The 18,567-nt window shown below is 43.6% G+C and overlaps 1 protein-coding gene and 1 long non-coding RNA gene across 3 annotated transcripts in view; one reads left to right on the top strand and one right to left on the bottom strand.

Annotated features, from left to right (window-relative positions):
• Positions 1 to 7,410, bottom strand: part of GTF2A1 (general transcription factor IIA subunit 1) — a 26,530-nt gene extending 19,120 nt beyond the window's left edge. The window contains exon 1 of one of the 2 annotated variants that reach the window (XM_038139464.1): positions 7,102 to 7,410. In XM_038139464.1, coding sequence (XP_037995392.1) covers positions 7,102 to 7,131 — 30 coding nt within the window. In that variant the 5' untranslated portion in view covers positions 7,132 to 7,410. Of the gene's footprint in view, positions 1 to 5,873; positions 6,005 to 7,101 lie in introns of those variants that run through there. The other variant, XM_038139465.1, reaches the window with a different exon arrangement.
• LOC119702042 overlaps positions 6,162 to 18,567 on the top strand; it is a 24,254-nt gene continuing 11,848 nt past the window's right edge. The window contains exon 1 of the long non-coding RNA XR_005257235.1: positions 6,162 to 6,268. This is a non-coding gene — a long non-coding RNA (uncharacterized LOC119702042). The remainder of the gene's footprint in view (positions 6,269 to 18,567) is intronic.

Raw genomic sequence — 18,567 nt, forward strand, 5'->3', positions numbered from 1 at the left:
AATCTGTCACTTGAATATTAAAATAAGATTTCCCCCCACAAAAAACTGCATTTCAGAGTATATCACATGTTTCCAAGTGACTGAAATATGCAGGAAGGTATAAATCAGGAAGAACAGCTCAAACAAGGTGAAATGGGAAGGGACTGCTCACTATATTCTATGACGTAACTACAGCACAAGAGTTATCAAGCCACAAAGAGTATAATTTAAAACAGAGACAAGGAGATTGTTTTCCATTCAGTTAATTTGTTTTCTGCTTGAAAATGTAGATCCTAAACATGCAAAAATGCTGAGATGTGTGCAAAATGCATTAAAGAACATTCAAATTCTGAAAGTATATTAAAGACAGGAAAAGAAACTTGTTAGTACTTGCACCAAGTATGGCTCAGAATGATCTTGAGCTGAAAAAGACTGAAGGCTCAAAAAACTGGAAGGATTCATGTGAACGTCCTGCTCTTCCTTACATAATTGTTTTCAGAAACCCCTTAAGACAAGATACTAGGTTAGACAGACTTCAGTTTTCCATCACTACTTATGCTTTTACATTTTGAATTTTTCATGGGGAAATACTAAAAACATATTATTATTACACTGCTTTCACACCTAAACTATCAAAAAAAAGTAAATCGTCAGTTCACTTTAGGTTGCCAAAAGAGGTTTTAGAGCCTCCATTCCTGTAGACACTCAAAAGCCATCTGGACATCATCCTGGGCTCTAGTTGGCCCTGCTCCTGCAAGGGGGTTGCAAGACCACCTCTAGAGGTCCCTTCCAACCTCAACCATTTTGTGAATTTTAAATTGAAGGTACAATTTAAAATAGAGAATGTAAACATTTAACATTATCAATTAAAGCACAACATTTAATTCATAAAACCACACACGCACTGTACTATGCACATGCTGTACCTTTTAAATAGTACAGCTCAGTCCTACCTTTGTATGTATGAACCCCAATGGAATTTTGGCTAGGCTTAAATATCTGTGCTATCTAACTGCAAGGCACCACTACAAGCTGTAAATTATGGTTGATAATCTTGCAGCCTGCGAACCACACACACTTCACTGCCCAAGGTTGCTACTTGGGCTGTGAGTACACCAATTTTCAACTATGAGAAAGTAGCCACAACTTTCTCTAAATTGTCATTTTCCCCAGCCCCACTGCCTAACTCCCTTAAGCAATAAACCCTGCATGATGCCACACACATCAGATACGTTGTACACATGGAGAACAATCATCCTGTACCGGTGCAGTGGCTTTGGTACTCCAGGAAGGCTGTGCCTCCAATGCATGCGCAGGAAATCTGCACCAAACATAAGCAGATAGTCCAGAGGTGCAAGAACTACACAAATTTACTTAATGCACTGAAGCATTTATTTTATACACAGACATTTTCTTAATGTATTCCAGAAGTGTTGAATTTGTGGCAGATGTGCTAAAAATTGTATTTCACATGTTATGGAATTGTTATGCCTGAAATACGGAATAATGTAGGTAGACTAGTAGCCCATGATTTACTAATGCAGGGAAAATCTGAGTGGTCAATAAGCACAAAAAAGAAGCTGAATATCTTTACTTTTAGATGGGGGGGGGGGAAGGAAAATAAAACTTAAGAAAATGCATAAAGATTACAAGGGTATTCCCTTGTAATAAAAAAAAGACCATATCTGGAACCTAGAAATAAGCAGTCTGATGGCTGCTTAGTGCATTATGTCCTTACTGTTTAAAAAAGCTCCACCCTGGGGCATGCTAATTTTTTTTTTTTTTACAACCCCTGCCCCTTCCCCCCAAAAAGATAAAGAAGTACAAAAATAAAAAAAAAAAAACAAACAAAAAAAAACAAACAAAAAAACCCAAAAAAACTCAACAAAACCCAACATACCACTCCATGTTATTTATCAAATTTTAGCTTTAAAACATGCTGCTGCAAATCAAGTAGCTGAAATGTTATCATTCATCCTTTTATTACTGGTCTTTAAAAAAAAAAAAAAAACCCGCTAAAATTTCTGGCTTCAAGCCACAGAGGAAGTTTGCCATCCTTGCCAACTACATTTACAGCGCCTATGTCCACAATTTAACTTCTTCAAAAAAAAAAAACAAAACCAAAACATACCATAGTGCATGCTCTCTTATCCAGGTCTGAAATACTGCATTAACTGAGTTTATAAACATTGAAACAGATTTTCAAAGCCAGACTTCTCTTGAGTGCTAGTATTTCAAACCTGTGTAATAACTCAGAAATACCAAGCACCATTAACAGGATTACTTTTCCACTTAATTCATAACATGCAAAAAGGCATTCTACTTAATAACATTAAGTCCTATTATTTCTATAATTAAACAAATTGCATGAAGCTTATACGATTCAACTAGCACGGAAATAATACTTAACCTATTCCATCTATTGTTCCTTATTACATTAAAAGCATCTGTTCCTTAATGCCCAAACCACATTCTGCAAATAAATATGCTTAACCTCAAGTTACTTTATTTAAGTCAAGAGAACTACCTGCATGTCTAAAATTACAATCAAAATTCCTGCAGGATGAAGGGTGCATTTTCTCCTTTAAACTCGTCTCCCTAAATTACCTATTAGGTCTACTTTTCTAATAAAACAGATTTTACACAAACAGACCCTAGTAATTTCCACCAGTAGCTACTTCCTCCTATCTCCACAGTCAGGTATTTTTGTAAGGTTTATTCACAAAGCCTTCTGAGCCTATAAAGCCCTAGAAGAAAGATACACACATTCAGATACAATAAACTGACTCCGCAGCGCAACAGTCTGCTTGGGAATTTCCTTGTTTCCCTAGGCAGGTAAGAGAAACAAGAAATTCAAGCAGTTATTGGTTTCTAGTGTCCAGCATTAGCTTAGCAAGACCTCAGACAGGCAGGTTAAGAGCACAGATGTTCACTTTGCCTTTGCTGACACAGGATCCTTCTGCACTACTTCCAGCAGCCCAAGCAAGCAGGCAAATGCCCCGAAGAGGACAGTGCTGCAGGGCTGGAGTGAGCTGAGTGCCCTGTGGGTTAACCAGCCCACCAGCAGTCTGCACACACACGTGTCCTTTTGCATGAGCCTCACAGTGCACTGAATCTCAAAATGGGTCAGAATTTTCAGACTGGTTCTAATCACACAGTAATGTACATAATACACCCTTTGGCTCTGTGATTAGGAAGAAGAAAAGAGAAAACAAAACATCTGCATGCTTATAATGAAACAGGGTCTATCTGATTTTACCTATACATATTTACATAATACTCAGAAATACCCTGTGCAGTTGAAATTCTCTTTTGTACACTCCTACTGAACATCCAGCCTATGTGGAACACCTCCCATACTGGGGGCAGCAATGCCTTCAACAGACATTCTTCAATGGAATTCTAAAGAGGATCACAGAATGCTCTTTTCCTGTCTCAAAAGAGGCATATCCAGTAAAATTATAAAACAGCAATTTTACTTATTACAAACAGTAATAATTTAAGTTCCAAACTTTAAAAGAAAGCACACTGTACTGTTTTTCAACATACACTGTTAGCTTTAAGCATTATTTATATGATGCTGAAGCTGTTTATATAAGCCATCTAAGAGTCTGAAGCTGAATGACAAAACTATTTGCATACACTGCTTACCCAAAAAATAAACACAGTAATACAATGAATAAGTCTAAAGATGGCATAGTAGGTGTGCTTTCCACTAAGTTTCCGCATTCAGTCAGAGAAAGCAATGTGAACAAATGGAAACTTTAAAGATTGCTATTAAAATAATTGTGCTTTCATCTGGTTTATATTAAAGTGTCTCCCTCATAAAGAGTACATTGCTGTAAATGTCAAGCTCTTTTAAGAGCAAAATACTCAAATCACTCTTCAATAAACACTATTTCAAGCACTTACTACAGATTAAAGACAACAATTAAAATTCCTGATTTATTAGATACAACCACAAACACATAGAAGAGATCTGAAATCTTACTATTTGCCCCTCCAGGAACATAAGGGAATGATTATATTTTACTTTCTCTGTGCATCTTGAAAAGAAAACTCTTGAGTAGGGTGACACTGCTACACACACTCCAAATCCAGGAGCTACCAGCAAGCTATTTTAAGAAATGCCACATGCCTTTGGGGGCTTACACTTCCTACATTCCTTCCGCTTCAAGGCTACAAAAACTGCAATCCTCTGCAATTATTATCACAACACTTGGGATTTCAGCAATTTGGGTTTCCAGTAACCAAGACGTATGGAGAGACAGCCCACAGCATGCTTTGTACATGTGACAACAGTTCACTCCTGGTTGCTTCTGCAGCTCTCTCTGAAACATTGCTAATCTTTCTCCCAGCTGTGCAGTTATCACTGTAAGCTGGCCACAAGCAGCCAGCAGAGAACACTGTAGAGGCAACTACTTCTAGTCACAATTACATCAAAGACGTGCATTAAAAAAGTAGCATATATAATCTACATTATAAGCATTAAGATTTGAGCTTTTTTTAGGTTGTTCTGGACTTTTACAAATATAATTACCTTTATCACCCATAAAATCTTATACTATATATAACTGTTAACATCTAATATTTGTCCTTTACTACAGAGAACAGATTTCTAGCAATTCAGATTTCATCAGGTGCTGATGTGATGCCATTGACACATTAGGCTCCTAGTCCAGCTTCCTAAAGTCACATGATTGCAGCATTGCAAAATGTTCCTACTCATCTTTGGCAACTCTTGGCTAAGTAATATATTTCTTGCTACTGAATGAGACCCAACTTGACAAAATGGTACAATTTTACTACTTAATTGAAAATTAACCTAAAGCACATCTATCTAAAGCAGACTTATTTTAAGCTTGGCCTTTACTATTCCAAACATTGACACCTTTCAAAAGAACTTCCAGTACAGAATTACAGTGAAAGAAAAGAAGTCTTAGTAAATTGTTGAGTCAAAAATATTTACAAGTCCTCTGGAGATTATTTAACATAGGTATTTTTTTTGCAATTCAGTACCACCTCACTCAAGAAAGAGGAGAAAAACCTCTAATTTGCTACACAGAAATAAAACCTTTTCTTACAATAAAAGCACAAATCAATAACTTCATAAACAGAAGGACAACTAAGACTCAAATCACACACATTCAATAGGCATCCTCCTGAGTAACTGCCCTCTGTGTAACAGCTGCCTACTTTCCTAAAGTTTTCTGACACAAAAGCTGACAAAATATCAAATCAAAGATGTTTCCTTGCAATTGCATAAACCTAACTCACAAGCAGGTCTCTAACGTTTCAGATTAGGAAAAGAAAACTAAGACACTTTGCATTATCTTTTGTATATTTTGTAGTATACCAAATACTGTAATGAAACTAAGTAGCAAAAATTCCAAAACCACTGCTCTGCCTGGAATGCAATAAAATACTTGTACACTTTAGGCACCAGAAACACACATAAATCATTGAGCAGCATCTGCAGCCCATGACCCAAGCATAAAACTTGAATATTCAACTTCACTTTTGGGGAGACAGCTGTAGTCAGATATTGGCAATGCGCCATAAAATAAATACCACAACCCTGCTTGATACACTGGGTAAGAACCGTTTAAACACTCCTTTCCCCACGCAGCAGAAAAGCTACTTTGAAGACTTTACAGGAGCACAGGAACGTGTGCGAGCTGTACGCCAAGGACAAAAAACCCCAAACCCTAAACGAACAAAAAACCCCACAGCAAAACCCAAAACCAACCAAGCAAAATAAATTAAAAAAAATAATTTAAAAAAAGGTAAAGGGTAGAACAGATTCAAATGCAGGAGCAGATGAAAACTGCCTTTGTGCAATGCGTAGAAGCAAAAGAAAGCCCATTTACAAGGGCTAGGAGACACCCTCGCACCCGCAAAGCACCACCGCTCCGCAGCCCGGTGGCGACGGGGCCGGGCGGCGCGAAGGGAAGAGAAACCGGTAGGCAAGGCCGCTCGGGATCCGAGGGACAAGCCACCCGTCTCCCAGCCTCCGCCGCGGACGCATGCACCTCCCAGCCCGCGCTCCGCGGCTCGCTCCCTATTTAAAGGCTGATGTGGTGTTTAAATGGAGAGGCGGTGACGTGGGGCTGGAAAGCACCTTCCCATCCTAGCAGAGTCTATATTAGAGAGCGGCAATAGCGCTATATAAACAGGGCAGCCACAGGGAGGAGGAACACAAGGAGCAGGGAGGCAGAAAGGCAGGGGGAAGCCATGATGGATCTGAGAGCCACAAACAAGGGGGCCGAGCCCGCCGCCGGGACGCCGGGTTTGTCTCCTCCAGCGCTTCGGGGCGGGGGTCGCGGCCGGGGGCGCGCCGGGGAGCGGAGCGGCGGCCGGGGGGGCTCGGTGGCAGCGCAGGTCTGTGTGACTGCTTGTTGCAAACCTCTGTGAGTACAAGTGCAGCAGCGAGCCACCCGCCAAGGTGCAGAAAGCACGAGAAGGGAACGGGGGAGAGGTTTGGGGATTTTTTTTCTTTTTTTCTTTTTTTTTTTTCGTTCTCTCTTTTTAAAATAAATACTGCCTCGCTCGCCAGAGTTGAGGGCTTTCACTCGGCTTAGCCGATCCGGCCGGAGTGGGATAAGTGCTTTTCAACCATCGTCTCCTTCTTACAAAGCAACATAAAATGGCTCCAGCAGAGCCCAGGCGGGCTTCCCCGACACCGCAAAACCGAAACCTGGCTCGGGCGCCCCTTCCCCTCGTCTCGGGGCGGGCGTTAGCGCCCGCGCTCCTCCAGCTCTCGCCCCTTCCCCGGGCGCCTCCCGCCGGCGGCGGCGGCGCCCCCCGCCCGACGGCCCTTCCTTCCCTTCCCCGCCGGACCCCCGGCCTCCCCGCGGGGCCGTCCCCGGGCCGCCGCCCCGCGCCCCCACCGCTCCGCTCCCGCCGCCTCTCTCCCCGCCGCCGGGAGCCACAAGTTGGCTGCCGTCGCGGGGGCGAGGCTGCCCCGCGCCCCCCGCCGCCCCTGCCCGCCGGGGGGCCGGGACCGCCCGAGGCGGGCGGCGGGAGGGAAGGGACTGCGGGGGAGGGGGGCGGCGGGCCCCGCCGGCCACCTCCGCCCGCGCTGCCCCCGGGGCCCCCCTCGCCCCCCGACCCGGTCCTTACCACGGGGTTTGTGTTAGTCGAGCTCGCCATGTCCCGAGCCCCCCGGGACGCCCCCAACCGCGGGGGGGAGTCGCCCCTAAAACAATAAACCTGCCCGGCTGCGTCCCCCCAGCGCCCGCGCGTTCCGCCCCGGCTGACGGGCGGCCCCGCGGCCTGTGCCGGGCTCGCTCGCGGCCCCGGGGCTGCAGCCGCCGCGCTGCCGCCTCGCCCCTTTATATAGCGCGAGTCGAGCGCTGCGCGAGCGGCCGGCGAGCGGGGGACGCGGGCGGGGGGGGGAGCGAGGCACCGCGAGAGCTGCCGCGAGATCGCGCGGGGACCGGAGGCGTCACGTGGGGCGCCCCGCCCCCGCCGCCATGACACCTATCGAGGCGGAAGTGGCTGCGCGAAGCGGCGCGCTGGGCCCTATCGAGGCGGAAGTGTCTCCGCCTCTCTCCGGAGCGCCGTCTCTCCCGGCGTGTGATGTCACGAGGCGCGCGCGGCAGGCGGCTGCGGGGGCCGGGCGTTCTGTAGTCGCGCGCGGGACCGAGAAACGGAACCGTTTAGTTTGGAAAAGATCTGTGGGACCGTGGAGTCCAACCAATGACCGAGCACCACCGTGCCAGCTAGGCCAGGGCACTAAGTGTCACGTCCTGAAACACCTCCACGCATGATTCCACCGCCTCTCTGGGCGGCCCATTCCAATGTCTAATCACCTTTTATGTGAAGAAATTCACCCTGATGGTCAGCCTCAACCTCCCCTGTCCTCCTGTTCTGTCACTGGTTGCCTGGCAGAGGAGGCCAATCCCCACTTGGCTGCAACCTTCTTTCAGGTGGTTGTAGAGAGAGCAAAAACCTGAGCCTCCTTTTCTCCAGGCTCAACATGTCGTCACTGAAGTGAGAGGCCCAGAACTAAACCCAGAATTCAAGGTGCAGCTTCACCAGTGTCAAGTAGAGGGAGAAAATAAATGCCCTGGTCCTGCTGGTCATACTATTACTGATACAGGACAAGATGCCACCAGCCTTGGCCACCAGGGCACACACTGAGTCGTGTTCAGCTGCTGCTGACCAGGGCTGGGCTGCGGTGGCTATGCCAGGGCAGAGTGCTGGGAGAAGGGCTGGCAGCCCTCACAGAGGAGGTGGCTCAGGCCCTGCTGTCCATGCTGCAGGTCACAACTGTGCCAGGCTCTGCAGAAATGAACATGCCTCACCTCAGTCCCCAGGAGATTGCTCCAAGGCAATTAAAAACCACAAGTAATCACTACAAGGCAGAAATGGCTCTTCTAGGCCCACAAGGAAGGGGTTCTGAGCCCTGCTCTGCAGCGTGGGCGCTGGTGCTTTCCCTCACAAGCAGTTGATTAAAGGCTGCCCAGGCCTAGGTGCCACTGTTGTAGGCAGCGTGCCACCACCTGGGCTGCAGGTGGCTGGGAAGAGGCAGGAGCACAACCTAAGAATTTACCACTGTCCTTCCTCAGGGGCTTGTCAAGGCCCACAGGTGCTTACTGATCTGCAACATTGCTGCTTTTAACAGTTCTTCATCGAGTCTGTGGCAACAGGATCAACCTGTGCAAAAGGTTGTCAGAGCTTTACCAGCTGGCTTAACTTCCATTTCCCCCTCTTTATCGTCTTTTCTTCCATTCCCTCTTTACCCTCTTTCTCTATGGTAACCCATGAGAGCCATGTAATATGGGAAAATCTTCTCAACTCTGAGTCTTGTTCCATCAGTATTGACCACTCCTACCTTCACTCAGTCCTTGGCACAACTTCTGAACTCTACTCATCCCTTAGATCTCCACCAAAAACTCACTTGTGTGAAGTCCACTCAAGCATAAATTAAAAATAATATTGAATTCTGACATGGCGTACACAAGGCACAGTAGGTTATTGCTGCGCTGTGTGTTCTCACGACTTCGCTTCGGGGGAGTTGACTTGCCGGCGGCTAGCTCCGACACAGCGTGCCACGGCAGGGGGGCACTCCTCAGAACCACAGCAGGATCCAACAGGCACCTTGCTGGAGTTAGCAGGCGAGAAGCAGCGGAGGTGAGGCGGAGAAAAGAGAAACTCCGTCCAGGGGTGCAAACCAGGTTTATTAACTCCAAAAGGCATGACACCTCGAACCCAGACAGACCAGCCAGACGAAGCCAGGCAAACAAACTTTACAAGGGCATTACAAGGGGTGTTACAAGGGGCATTTTTAATGGGGCAGCCTTTAATCAAACTTTACAAGGGCATTACAAGGGGCATTTTTAAAGGGCATTACAAGGGGCGTGGCTAGCAAGCTGACCAATGAGATAACAGAGGGGTGTGGCCAGAGTAAGATGGGCAAGGGATAGAAACCAATGGGTATCTGGAAAGGGAGGGGCTCCAGCCCCTGAACCAATCACTCGACAACCCTTAGGGAACCTTCTGGAAGAGGGAGAGGGGCTGCTGAGTGATGGACAGGGAGCTGGGGAGGGGTTAGGGGAATGACACAGCAAAAATGGGGAATACCAAGTTGGGGAAACCGGGGGGGTAACAGAAATTCTGGCGGGAAAAGGGAACTTGGGCAGAACCAACCAGAGGGGGAAGGCATACATAACCGGGAAATCACGTACATAACTAAGAATATACAAACTGAAACAAAGCGCACCGCAACAGGTTATGTCTCTTCAACAATTGTGGTGGTGTAAACTATATTTGTTATGTAACCTTCAGCCTGAAGTCCTCTTTACTAATTGGCCCTAGTAACAAGTCCAGGAACTCCTGTCTGGTATCTTTTGATGCGGAGGAGTTTGTTAGTGGGTATAGTGAGTAGAGGAGGCCTTCCTCTCCAGTTCCTCAAAATCTTTCATTTCTCCAGTAACACACACTACCTTCTCTGCTGGAGTGCAGACATTGTATAGGGACATGACTGGTTGGTTTAGAGTGGGTCCACTAATTAAGTCAGTATTCACTGTGCACATTGCTGGAAATTCTACCATTCTCACCTGTCCAACCTCACCTTTCTCTGGAGTTTTCCACATGCATAGCACAGCCAACAGGACTGAGGAGGATCTGCCCACTCAGAAGCCGTAATCCATGGTCTGATGAATGAATTACAGGTATTGATTGAGATGCTGGTGTTACTTGACTTCTGATACCTCTGATAGGAATATAGTTATCTCTTGCAAAAAATTTGTACTTCACAGTGAAACAAAACTGCCAAAATGACTGGCATGTTAACAGGGAAGAATCAGGTTGCCACTCATACCCCTTTTCTCTTCAAAACAAGACATTGCATGGCTACAGTTTCCTACCCTGGAACCACCTCCCAGTTTTTCAGAGTGGCTTACTAAATAGTTTAAAAATTTATCATTTGGGCATGTCAGCAGTACTGCCTCAGACTGGTGTCATGCTCCTTTCCATATTTCATCAGACTGCCTTCCCAGAAGGTAAGACTTGTGTGCACAGCCCTCTCACAGTTTCTCAGGCACTGAGTTGTAGCACAGCACTGTGAACCCCTGAGTGCCTCTGAAGAATATTGCTGTGAACAAAATCAAGCCCTCATGAGAAATGCCCCATTGAGTAAGACTAATGGTCCATTTAATTCATAGCAATTCAGCTGCTGCTTGGGGAGTCAAGCGAGTTGGCCACTTCTGTTCACCCTGGCTGCCTGCTGTATGGATGTTAGGGGATTCTACTTCATTTAGCATTTTGTTTGACCGAAATAACGTACATGCTTGTGTATAGTGCAGGAGCAATGATAGTCTGGGGAGCATCAGAAGGCATAAGCTACATAACAGCATTACTTTTATAGTTATCTGTGTTTATCTGCCAGCATTCTCCTTTGTTTGCTGGGCAAGCATGAATCTTCTTCCTAAGTTTGTGTGTTACCATGTGTTACCTGTCTGTCATCTTTCTCCCTAAGGTTTCTATCACTGACTACTCAGGGTGGCTTCACCAGGTTTAGCAATAATGTCAGCTGTACTGTCGGGTAGACACTTCTGTTTTAGCTGTTGAGCTGGCTAGACTTGAGCCCCATAGCGAAGATGGACATTACATCGAGAGCAATGATGACATTTGGGTAAACTTTCTTCTTCCATGCAAAAATCATTCCGAATATGGGATAGTGTAGGCAAAAACCAATTTGTGCACAAGATCAAAAGCTGATCCTTGATGTGTTAGAGAAGGAAATAATGTAGAAATGTTCACACTCAATCCTAGACACAATCATATTTCTTTCTCTATGAAATGTTTGAGACAAAGACAAACCATCTTTTACAGCAAACATTTTGCTCTCAGAGACACACAGTCTACATTGAGTACCCTGAATGATTCCTGGCTTGTTCAGAAGCATCCCTTGCTTCTCCTCAGCAGGGAAAATTACTTACCACTGCAACAGTAGCTAAATTAATACAAAGGGTCTAGGATAGGGGGATATCTGTAACTCATCTTCTTTGTAGTTCATCATGGAATTACTTATTTTAGAACAGAGATTTTTGAACTTGTGAAGGAAACTGCAGGGGGTGGGGAAGGAAGAAACAAATTTTTTCCACTATGATTTTTTGGGTTAACCACCCTTCCATTTTAAAGTTCTTGGCAAGTAGTAATGGGTTGTTCTACACAGCATATCTTTCAAGAAGACATTTGCAAAGGGATAACTGAAGTATAAGTATTTGCTAATGGGGGAGGGATGGGACACACTTGAATCTAGAAAGTCAAAGATGCAAAGTGCCTGTGATTGCCACCAAAAACCATCAGCTAGCAACTGAGCTGGAAGAAAGAAACACAAAATCTTGCTGCTAAGTTCACATTCAGTGTAAGTTGCAATCTTAATTTCTACTTTTCTCTGTTGTTTAGTTGTTGTTTTTTTTTTTTTTTAATTGAGGTTTTTGTGGTTCATCTGAAAATTGTAAAAAAAAATAAAATCTGGAAATATTTTTCTGCCCCCAAGAGTAGGCCATGCCTGATCTCCTATACCTGGAGAAATCACTACCAGAGCAGTATCAGCATACACTAATTTTTCTTTGAAATAATTGAAATAATTTCTGATCATACAGTGAAGAATAGAGTACTTAGTATGAGGTGTTGCTGACAAGAATGGTTTTTAATTTCCTGGTTCTTGAAACAAAACAAAACTTGTTTTGTTGATGAGTTGTGATTATGTCTACTAGTTCCCCTTCCCTCTGAGGGGGGTAGTCAAACAAGGAAAACAAAAATTGGTCTCAACTATATTACAGAATGATGCTCACCATCAGCATGCCTTCCAGAGTTGTCATCATTGTCTTGTGCACATTACCAATCTGCTCTTGTTCTGGTGAAGTCTCCTGATTCAGGCATGAAGACAACATAAAATTTTCACCCAGTATCTTTATTACACTCTTACCTTAAAAACAACCTAAGCCATTGAACACTTTTCAGAAGGCTTTGGCAACACACTAGTATTATTAGTCAAAAAGAAAACCTTCTCACCCAATCTCTGAAATGACATGTTTCCAGGAGAATGAGATACACATTTAAACTTCAAATTGCAATAGCATGTGTTAAAGGATAAAACAGGAACATACACAGAACTAAGGTCTAAAAATTGTTCATGAGGGAAAATGCTTCTTGAAGTTATGTTCACACATTGTGAGATGATTTTCTCCTCTCTTACTGCTTCCATTCACTTTACCAAAGAGAGAATGTAGCTTTAAATGAAATTTGAGAATTTTTTTTTTTTGTTTGTGAGGGGTTGGTTTTTTTGTTGTTTTTGTTTCTTTGGGGTTTTTAAGTGTCCATAAAGAGCTAAAAACAAAAATACGTGGCCCAAGCCACAATCCAAAATGTTTGGCACAGGCAGAAGTTAAAAGCAGACACATCAAAATGAAGCTTTTCTGGGTGCAACAAGCCCTCAAGAGTCAGAAGGGAGGTTGACACATAACAAAACTTACATTATATGACCTTCAGACAGTGTTCAGATATTGAATAAAAATTCCATAATTAGATGGTATAAAATATATATATTGACATTCTCCTAACAGCCTGCTCACCATGATCTAGTAGATGGAAGCCAAAACCAATAAACATGTCCCTCTTGCCTGCAGCAACAGGTTTTCCAAAAAGGTTTTTTTAGCAAGGCAGAAATGGAATGAAACAGCTCACATCACCCTTATTGCAAGGCACCTCTATTTTTCTAGTTGGATTACTCTCATGTCTAGAATTTGAAGCACAGCAATATACTTGACCAAAGCACACTAACACCAGTTTTAAGGGTCTAGTATATGTACAATTCCACAGCCCTCCTCACAGCCCACGGAGAGCTAAAGTTTCACATCCTACAGCAATGTATTTTGCATCATGAGGGCAGACAACGTTTCAGTGAAGTCTCATCTTTGATGTGCTAGAGCAGGCAAGGCCTTCAAGGAAGCTGAAAAAAGTCCCTAAAATTCTGAATGTTAGAGCTTCTCTGAAAGGGTGTGAGTTAAAGGAGTGCCTCTGAGTTACACATTAAGCTTTTATTTCAATATTAGTTTTGTAGAGTTTCACTCCTGCTCTGCTCTTACCAAGTACTTACTGAAGCAAAGTAGGAAATACAAATATTTTTTTTGTTAATATGGTCTGTTTACTGGCAGAGTACATATAATTTTTTGATAACAACTTATATATACCCTTTTCTTATTTGGGCATGTCTAAACTGGACAATAAAATTATGTGCTTAGTTTATCCAGTCAGACCAACGTAAGAAAGCAATCTTCCCTGCCCCAAGCAAAACCTCTAAGATGCAACTTTCACAGAAGACTTACATGAGCAGGTGACCAGGTACTATTCATTACTGTAGCTCCTTCTGCTCCCATCTGTTTTCAACACATCTCTCACCTCTTCAAAGACTGAAGAACAGCACCATAAAAGCCAGTGGACCAGAGATTTTAATCTAAAGCTGCTACTAACAACTGCTCAACCCTCTCCTGTCAATGCCAGGGTTTCTCTTCTAGCAGAATCATACTTCCCTATCTGACTTATACCCAAACTCCATGTCAGATTTTGAAAATTCCTTTTCTAGGACCACTCGTGCCTTCTCTGCTTAGGAAATTGACTTTCCTCGAGGAATCATTTCACACCTGTGCACCGTGGTCTTTAGAACAGCTGTTTCTAGTAAATGATCAGCTATAGCTGGAGGAAACAAATAGGTCTTTTCCAGGTCTTGCCATATGCTGCATTTATTTTGCACGTTAGCAGAGGTTTTTGCCGTCGTGGATTTTGTAGAACAGAGATTGTGGGTTTTTTTCATGTTTCTGGTTGACAAAACTACACTGAATTTGTAAAGGCAAAACTTAATTGAGACACTGACTCCGTTTTCTTGTGACCCCCAAGTATTCAGTGATTATGAGAATTTCAGGCATTTGTACTTCCTTCCCGTACCACTATGTGCTCATTCTGTCTCTGTGCCACCATACCCTGCTTTTGCCAGTTCCTTGCTGTGATTTTTTTTTTTTCCCCTCTTGCGTTGGCTAATTTTTAACCTGGATCAGTTTCCTGATCTGGTTCATAGGGCAGCCCTACAAAAGACGTGTTAATGCAACTGAAAGAGCTGACAGGAGAAGAAATAAGTGACTAAAGGAGGAAATGCTTCAAAACAACAGTGTTGCCAAATGCTTTGTCATGTAGAAAAGTCGCCAGGCTTCCTTTTATCGAAGAAGAATTGGCCATTACTAAAATGCATACCCCGTTCGCTGTAATCAAACTCTCATGCTTGTAGCAGGAAGATTACTGGTCTTAGAGCATAGACCACCCCTTCATTTTTCACATGTGTGCATGCTTGACATAACGCTGAAGTCTCCATAAACTGAATGATTCATGGTTTGAATACAGAGTACCAATGCTTAAATAGCTAAAAAAAGTCCCTAAAATTCTGAAGGTGAGAGCTTCTCTGAAAGGGTGTGAGGTAAAGAAGTGCCTCTGGGTTCCACATTCTGCATTAGTACCTTGCTGAAGTGCTTTTAAAGTAGTAGCACTATTCACTCAGACTGTAACTGTTATGAATCACGGCTACTCAGCTCTGATGATGTTTCAGCAACAGCCAAAATATTGCTGGCTCTGATCGTGAAACTAAATAACAAAGAAGTCAGATAAAAAAAAAAGCTAGACTTAAAATATCAATTATTCTTCTCATACACAATGTCCTACTTTACTGATCCAAAGCAGAGCTGTACATAGCATGCTGATAAATGTTTTTACTGATTACTGCCATATATTCCATCCAGCAGTGATGATGTGCAAAGGTCCACAGCAGAACTGAATTAACTTTAGCAAAGTAATTCCTGGTATATAGAAGCATCAGAGGATGAAATATCCATAGAGAAAAATTTGCAGAGTGACCTACAGAGTGTGCCTTTGGAAGCCTTATGTGCCTCAGGCTCCATGTGGTGACCTAAGAGTGATTCACCTGGGGTACAGCAGAATGCAGATATGCAGTGTGTAACTATGGCATGGTGCTGCTCTGTGGGAGTGATAACTCTGTGATTCCTTCGGGAGTGTGTGTGTTTGTGTAGCCTCAGCTTCCCTGGCGCAGCCGGCAGAGTGGGAGACAGCACACAGGCTGCTGCTACCAAGCAGAGATGTGCTATGATGGATTTTACTCTGTGGTTTTTCCTTCAGCCACATGTTCACACGTCTGCTAAAAATGCTTTTGTGAGAGACAGGTTTGTTCCACTTCAGATGCTCACTGTCACCCACTTAATACTTCTGTTCCTTTGTGCCCAGGTGAGTGGCCTTGCAATCCACACCACCTTCTGGGTTGCTGAGAATTTCCTAGAGCTGATTTAAGGGCAAGGAGTCTACAGCTTTCATGGAAAAACCATAGGTGTGCCCTACACTTTGCAGCCTGTTCATAGCTGATCCCATGTCTTCTCTGGGACCCACCATGAGAAGTATCAGACAGACAAACAGATTTTTTTTTTTTTTAATGAGTTCTAGGGTTGGTTTTCACAGGACTGGGTGAAATTTGCAGAAAACAACTCCAGTTCAGTTTTGGCTGAATTTAGTCTTCCCAGCAAGGAACAGTGAACATAAACTCAGCTGGAACCAACCCGTGGCTTATGAGTAGTTAAAGTGGAGTTCTCATTCTGAGGCAAATTATCTAACTGCAAAGCTGCATTAGTTGTGAGAACTGCTGGGCAGCTGGAGTACCTGGCTTTAAGAGAAAGGAAAACAGAAGGAATGAGCCAGCCCAGTTCATCCTGTAGTGGAGCTTTAGGACCCTAGGCATTTATTGTCATTCCTAATCTGTGACCCATTTCTAGAGCTCCTCTCTGCTCCAGTCTTCATGGTAATTGATATATAACCTGGGAATCTTTGGCATACCAAGATTTTGACAGATGCCAACATGTTAAAAAATAGGAAGCTGCACTTACAGACTGGAGCTCAAATTTTCCCTTAGCTGCTTCCTACTCCCTGCCTTGCTTCTTTGGACGAGAGGGAATTCTTCCATCTTAAGCATCATCTTCCACCACAGGTCTTGCTAGATTTGCAATAGGGCTACTGACATCAGCCATCTCATTTCTCCCACTGAGACTCTGGGCAGATTAGTGGTCAGTGTGGCTGCGTCTCTGTTGAAAGAAAATATTTCTAGTGAGGCATCCCATCACATCTGCAATACTTGCACTATTTTATGGTATGAGCAGAACACCTGCTGAGCAGAAAAGAAAACTTCCAGTTTATAGAGTTTTCAGACAGCTGGGTTTTTTCTGGAGAGACTGCCCCATGCTCTGACCCATCTGTTCAGATGCAGACTCAGTTTTCAAGTTACAGGGTGAGGATGCAATGCTGCCTTTATTGGATGAGGTCTGTAGGCACAAGGGATGATTTTCCCAAGGTCATTGCAGCCAGCCCCTGGTAGTGTCTACTTTGAGCTCAGCTGGGCTCAGCTGCTGTGAATGCTTTCTCTGGCCAGCTGTCAAGGATGTGCTGATGGGTATCATCTAATCTGGAGCAAATGAGAGTACCTTCAAGGCCGAAGTGATAAGGTCTCTATCCACATCACCTGAACAGTTATGTAAATATATGAGTGGTCAAAGCAAGTCCCTTGCCCGGCTGCCAAAGCCAGATAAAGTTGGGGGTGAAGCTGGAGGATGCAACCAAGTGTTGTAGAGCTAGAGAGACACTTTGTTTTAGACCTGACAAAGCAAGATGACCAGCAGTAGTGTTTGAACTGTGCAGCTTATTCTCCTTCCATTACTGTAGACTTCTGCAAATGTTCATGTCCCTCCTGCCCACTTTCTAGCTATGGCTTTCAAGATAAAATTCTCTTTCTGAATGGTGTGTCAGGCTACAAAGTGCTATATTGATATCAGTGTAAATTCCAAAAGAATGAAGGGCATAGAGCAGGCACACTCAAGGTCTGTCAGCCTGCAGATGCTGTAAGTCTGCTAAGGACTTTGAAGGGAGATGTTCTGGGTTGGGGAAGCAATGGAAGGACATTAGATCTGCATTCAGCTGGGGCTCTGCCATTCCAAGGCAGCCACTTAACGTTGTCTTGGTTTTCCTATCATCTTAGAGGTACAGTCCTTTATTTAACTCTTCAGATAGCTTGATTTCCTAATGTTTTAAACGGACTATGTGATATTTAAATGGAGGAAAAAACAAAGCGATATCCTAAAATACTTAGGCCATGGGTTTTGGATGACTTGAAAATATCATATCCCCTGAAGTATACCTTAGTAGCTCCTAGGTGGAGCTCCTACATGTGGCTGGCTTGAATCCAAACATTCAGACTCAATTACAAAACGTAACCAGCCTGGATTACCACTGATTTTATCAAAAATGTTCAGTTGTTTCCACATGAATGTGAAAAAGAATCTCTCTCTTAGACAATGTTTTTTAAAAGCTTTTTTTTTTTTTTTTTCTTTTTGTATAGGAGAATCCAGACATAATGGGGCTTTTTCTACTAAACTTAAGGGGCAGACTTATATCAGACAGGCAACTATAAGGATCTCTGATCATGGCTGCTCTGTGAATGTTTCTTTTCCAAGCTGGAAGTAAAAGAGGTAGCCACAAGAGGGAGGCAGAACTCCTATGGTGGTATAGTAACCCTAGCAAAAAACAAACCAGAAATACACTTTCAAATTTCCCTTTGAGCTAAAGCTGTGCAGTAGCCCTTGCATTGAGAACAAGAATTGTTGGCTGTAACTCCCATAAACATAGCCTCAACGCATGGTAAATACTAAATGGTTAATGTAAGCTGAAAATTAATAACTTATAAATAATTTTCCTAAACCTAAAATTTAGGTAAGAAACTACTTCAGGAGAGATTAAAATTGATTGTCATGTGCTTTTTTGTTGATTGGAACTAAGACTGCCCCCATTATTCAAAAGAATATAGTTGTATTTGTGCCAGGCTCTAATACAGAAAGATTTTGTTTCTGGAAGAATACTTTTTACAACAATTTTCTTCTTAGCAAATACATTGTAAGGATGTATTTAAACAGTTCCATTTCCATAGCACCTCAGCAAACAGATAAGGAACTAGCCTCAAATAGTGCTATGATTTATCCT

The sequence above is a fragment of the Motacilla alba genome, chromosome 5, assembly GCF_015832195.1.
Source record: "Motacilla alba alba isolate MOTALB_02 chromosome 5, Motacilla_alba_V1.0_pri, whole genome shotgun sequence".
Lineage (NCBI taxonomy): Eukaryota > Metazoa > Chordata > Aves > Passeriformes > Motacillidae > Motacilla > Motacilla alba.